A 4954-nucleotide genomic window follows, 5' to 3' on the forward strand; every position below is an offset into this window, starting at 1 on the left:
CAGCCTTGAGCTCGGCCATGTCGATGCTGCCAGAGCCGTCCGCGTCGAGCTTGTTGAAGAGCTCCTTGGTGAGCTTGACCTCTTGCTCGATCTTGGTGGGAGCGCTCTGCATGCGGAGGGAGCAGGTGGCAGGGCGGGAGGAGGCCAGGCGGGGGAGGCCCGAGGAGGCGGGGGCGAAGGCAGAGGCAGAAGCGATGGCAGCGAAGGCAGCGAGGGTTCGCAGCATGGCGGGTGAAGATGGGGGAAGGCAGGGAGGGACGGAAGGTTATATAGAGGAGAGGGGGGAACAAGTGCAGGGGGCGGGGCTCGCTAGGGAACTGAACGGTCGGAATGGATCGGGGGGAAGGTAGCCCAATCTCCTTGTTGCTTTGAGGGGACGGTACAGAGCGAAGGGGGGGTGGTGTTTGTACGAGTGGTGGGTGGGGTAGTCTTTGCAGATTGATCTTTCAAAGGGATAAATTCCTGTAGGGTGGGTGGTGCTGAAAGAGAACACTTAGAACAACGTTGCTAGGGGGTGGTATGAAATAGGGGGTACAGGTAATTTGTGGCTGAAGCAAGCCTGTGGAAAAGGTAGGTACTAAATCAGAATATTGTGAGTGGGGTACATCTCATGTTTGCCAGGGGGTCCTTTTATGGGGCACATTGTTGTATTTTCACAGTGGACGGGTTACAGGATGAGCAGGGGTGGATATCCGGCTGGATCGGGGGGGTTGTCGTTTGTGCATAGTAGGGTGGGTTTGAAAATGGTCTAAAGGACGGGTGGAGCAATCAAAAACTTCCAATCGTTGCATTCTTGTCAGTTTGTGCTGTAAACTCTGTGCACAGCTCCTTATGAGTCTGTCGGACCCCCAAGTACCCTACCCAGGATAATCCATTATCTATCGTGGGGTAGGGTCTCAGGGGTACTAAAGTGATGGAGAGCCGGATCACCGCACCATGATCCACTTTGTTCAGTGGCTTCTGGAATATTCTAGACCAGGCGGAATATCCGGACCATCCCCAGCCGACTCGTGATGACTCAGGCCCTGGGAGGCTGTCCAGTCCGGCGAGCCCGGCCAACCGACGTGAACGTCAACCGCGCCCGCGGCGGCCGGGCCGGGGTGACGGTGGCCGGGCGACCCGGACCGCCGAGTGAGTCGAGACCGAGTTTACTAGCGCCTGAGTTAATGCACACGAACTTCCGAAACTTGAAACCAGACTGAGACTCGATTGAGGAGCACATCATCCGACTCATCCTCGAGATTGACTGTCACGATGCTTGGATGTGACTTGAAAAAGTTGAAACTTGCCCCAAGCATCCACCAGGTGACCGTGGGAAATGAGAGGACTCCTCAGCAAGACTCTGTGACAGCTAGGAACTTCGGAAGCCCTCTCTTCGTCACGCATGCCAGGCTACATTGCCGCCGCTCTGAAACACGTAAGTCATCATGTTTTACCGGGCCGTACGGTACGGTATAGACTTGAACTCGGCTGAGTTTTGACGGTTAACCGTCGGCGTCGCAAGTTTCGGTGATCTAATTCGGCCGGGCCCGGCGGGGCACGGCTCAGCGCCGGGCTGGCATACGCGATCGGATCCATCACGGCGACCCGGTATCGGACGGTGACCGTCCGACTACCGTACTGTACTAGTGACGGAAGTACGGAACTTAAGGTCACGGCTCAGTGAGTCGGACACGGCGGCGCCGGGCGGTTCAACGGTTTGCACTCCGGAACCGTGATTCCGGGCCGAGTTCAAAGTTTCCGAGTTCCGAGTCGGGGACTCACTCAGTGACTCCTGATCAGTGATTGTCCTCGCCGTACTGATAGAAAGTGAACCCATGGAAACTGCCGCGTGACGGGCCGTGACTCGGCAAATGTACCCCACCGTTGGCGGGGAGTCCGACGGACTCCCGGGAATTGATGATTGCCAGAGCCTGTGACCGAACCAGCCGGCCGGGCATGCACGCACTGCGGCAGGAGACGGCTCAGTGTACCGTCGGCACCGGGCGTCCGGCGGTGGGTACACATAAGGATGCGCTAAACCTTGATTGCAGAAATTTTGCGAAAAGGACTCATTTTGATGATTTCGGGGGAAACACCCCAACCCCCACCCTCAAAACAATAGGCATCTGTACCCCATGGACGTCGTCTCACGACGAGTCAGGGTTCTTTATGACAGTCGTGAAGCTACCCCACCCCTCAAACATTTATCAATAAGTACTCAGATGTACCGGTAGTATATCAAAGCGTCTTTATATGTGCCTGCAGGTCTGAGCGAGTCTGGCGACCAGAAAGGCCCCTGGATCATCCACAGGGACGCTGGACCCCCTTTTTCATATGGTAAATAGGGGGTGAGGGTACGAAGGGGACCCGTGCGGGAGATATGATCTGCTCAGGTAGGGGGTGGTCGTATCCCTTCCTTTGCCCCTTGCAATGGTGGATGAGACCTTGGGTGGTGGGGTCATCAAGAACGGGTTCTATGGTCTAGAAGGTGGGTACTAAAGGTGAAAGACAGGGTAGGGGTTGTGAAATAAGGGGGTAGTAGGAACTGATGGACGCACCTTTAAGTATGCACACCAGGTATGGGTACCCCCTAAACAAATGCCCCCCTATACCCCACCACGACAAGTACAGTACAGTGATGCCAAACGTACCGGTACTTGTTGACACCCCACCCCAATGTAATACCCCTGCACTCCTCTATATAACCTTCCGTCCCTCCCTGCCTTCCCCCATCTTCACCCGCCATGCTGCGAACCCTCGCTGCCTTCGCTGCCATCGCTTCTGCCTCTGCCTTCGCCCCCGCCTCCTCGGGCCTCCCCCGCCTGGCCTCCTCCCGCCCTGCCACCTGCTCCCTCCGCATGCAGAGCTCTCCCACCAAGATCGAGCAAGAGGTCAAGCTCACCAAGGAGCTCTTCAACAAGCTCGACGCGGACGGCTCTGGCAGCATCGACATGGCCGAGCTCAAGGCTGCTCTCGGCAACAACCTCTCCGCCGAGATCCAGGCCCTCATGGCTCGTGGCGACATCGACGGCAACGGCGTCATCGACTACGCCGAGTACGAGCGCCTGATGAACATGCAGCGCTTCGATGACGCTCAGGGTGGCAACCTGTACGTGCGCAACGCGATCAAGTTCGGCCTGCTCAAGCCGGACTCGGTGCTGGCCGACTGCGTCATGGTGGGCAACAAGGGCTTCGATCCCCTCAACTGCGCCACCTCCATGGACGCGCTCAAGAACTACAGGGAGGCGGAGCTCAAGCACGGGCGTCTTGCTATGCTTGCGGCTGCTGGATGGCCCGTGTCGGAGCTTGTGCAGCCGTACCTGGCCAAGATGCTGGGACAGCCGGACCTTCTGGCTGCGGGAGAGAAGGCCCCCTCCCTGCTCAACGGAGGTCTTGACCGCGTGAACCCGGTCTTCTTCATGGCCATCATCATCTTCACCGCCACCGTCGAGTCTGTCGCCTTCACCCGCACCAGGGGCGCTGACTACATCCCCGGAGACCTCGGCTTCGACCCCCTCCGCCTCTACACTGGCAAGAGCGAGCCGGTGAAGCGCGACCTCGAGCTCAAGGAGCTCAACAACGGACGCCTTGCGATGCTCGCCATCACTGCGTACGCGTACGAGGAGTTCTTGACCAAGGCTTCGGTGATCCAGGACACTCCCTTCCTGTTCAAGAGCATCTTGTAAGCTAGGAGAGAGTTGTTTTTGTATTGTACAATAGATGGGACGAAAACAAAGCAAACGAGTTGAAAGTTTTTCGATATGTATCAAAGACCTGTCTTTTGCACTCTCACATGGATGTTAAAACACTCTCGTTACACGGAATTGTGTATTTCGACACAGGTATCAGTTATCAGAACTCGTCACGTTGATTTTTTTATTCCTTGTTCAAGTTCGTCGAAATTATCTGAACGCTATGAAGGACTATCACCATCAATTACAAATCCTTGAGGAGGCTATCTCCGTCCGAAACCTGAAGTTTCCAAAAGAGTTCAAACTTCCAAACTTCTGCTATGAAAAGTTCCAAACCTTGAGATCTCCCGGCGAGGCCTCCTTCTTGAGTGACTTGATGACTCCATTGTCCACGAACAGAGCATACCTGAACCCAGTCAGGCCCGTCTGACTGCCTACCAGCAGACTCTCCTCCTCTCCTATTCTCCTCCTTCCTTCTTTCCTCCTCCCTTCCCCCTTCCTCCTCTTGTCCTTCGATCTCTCCAGCTCCCCACGTCGTCTTCCCCCTCCTCTCCACCCTCCTTTTCTCTTCTCCTCCTCCCTTCTTTCCTCCCCCTTCCTCTTCTCCTCCTCTCCTCCTCCCTTCTTTCCTCCCCCTTTCCTCTTCTTCTCCTCTCCTCCTTCCTCTCCCCCCAACGCTGGTTTATCCTTGACGTGTGCCATACCTGTTCGTCCTCGATCCGACACCAAGGGCAGCGACGGAGAGGTCGAGCTCAGAGTGCTGGGAGACAAGCAGCTCAGGGGAGGGAAGGCAGGGGGTGGAAAAAGACCATGAACTTGGTGAACTCGAGGTCACAGTCGGAGTAGAACTCGATGCCGGTGGCCTTGTCCCCGAGCTTTGGGCATGTCAGAAGAAAGGGTTGAGGGGGGAGGAGGGGAGGGAATAGCACGGAACGGGAGGCATGGGCAATGAAGCAGAAAGTGAAAGTGAAAGGGGAGGGGGAGCAGGAATGAGCGAGAGAACGAGGGAGAGGGAGAGGGAGAGGGAGAGAGGGAGGGAGAGGGAGAGGGAGAGGGAGAGGGGGAAGGGGGAGGACGAGGACAGAGCTCACAGCTTTAGCCCATCCGTTGAGAACGTAGGGGTCGTTGGTGGAGACGCAGACAATCTTGTCGACGTTCTTGGACTTGAAGGCAGCCACGTTCTTGGAGAAGGAGGGAACATGCGCCTGATGGCAGACTCCAGTGTAGGCACCCGGGACTGCGAAGAGCACAACCTGCAGGTTGTCAGAAAGGGGAGGAGG

The 4954-nt window shown here is 56.6% G+C and overlaps 3 protein-coding genes across 3 annotated transcripts in view; 1 reads left to right on the plus strand and 2 right to left on the minus strand.

Annotated features, from left to right (window-relative positions):
• GUITHDRAFT_98873 (hypothetical protein) overlaps positions 1 to 221 on the minus strand; it is a 1038-nt gene extending 817 nt beyond the window's left edge. Inside the window, exon 1 of the mRNA XM_005817872.1 lies at positions 1 to 221. Coding sequence (XP_005817929.1) covers positions 1 to 112 — 112 coding nt within the window. The 5' untranslated portion in view covers positions 113 to 221.
• A 2619-nt stretch (positions 222 to 2840) lies between these two features.
• On the plus strand, positions 2841 to 3668 carry GUITHDRAFT_83562 (hypothetical protein; the record flags this gene model as incomplete). Its single annotated transcript, XM_005817873.1, has 1 exon — positions 2841 to 3668. The coding sequence occupies one exon, from the start codon at positions 2841 to 2843 to the stop codon at positions 3666 to 3668; it is 828 nt and encodes a 275-aa protein (XP_005817930.1).
• A 250-nt stretch (positions 3669 to 3918) lies between these two features.
• GUITHDRAFT_149598 (hypothetical protein) lies at positions 3919 to 4927 on the minus strand (the record flags this gene model as incomplete). Its single annotated transcript, XM_005817874.1, has 5 exons — positions 3919 to 3954; positions 4011 to 4080; positions 4379 to 4434; positions 4484 to 4549; positions 4766 to 4927. Coding segments are annotated over 5 exons (390 nt in total), but the record flags the coding sequence as incomplete, so codon positions are not given.
• Positions 4928 to 4954: the final 27 nt, after the last annotated feature.

Source organism: Guillardia theta (assembly GCF_000315625.1).
Source record: "Guillardia theta CCMP2712 unplaced genomic scaffold GUITHscaffold_500, whole genome shotgun sequence".
Classification (NCBI taxonomy): Eukaryota; class Cryptophyceae; order Pyrenomonadales; family Geminigeraceae; genus Guillardia; species Guillardia theta.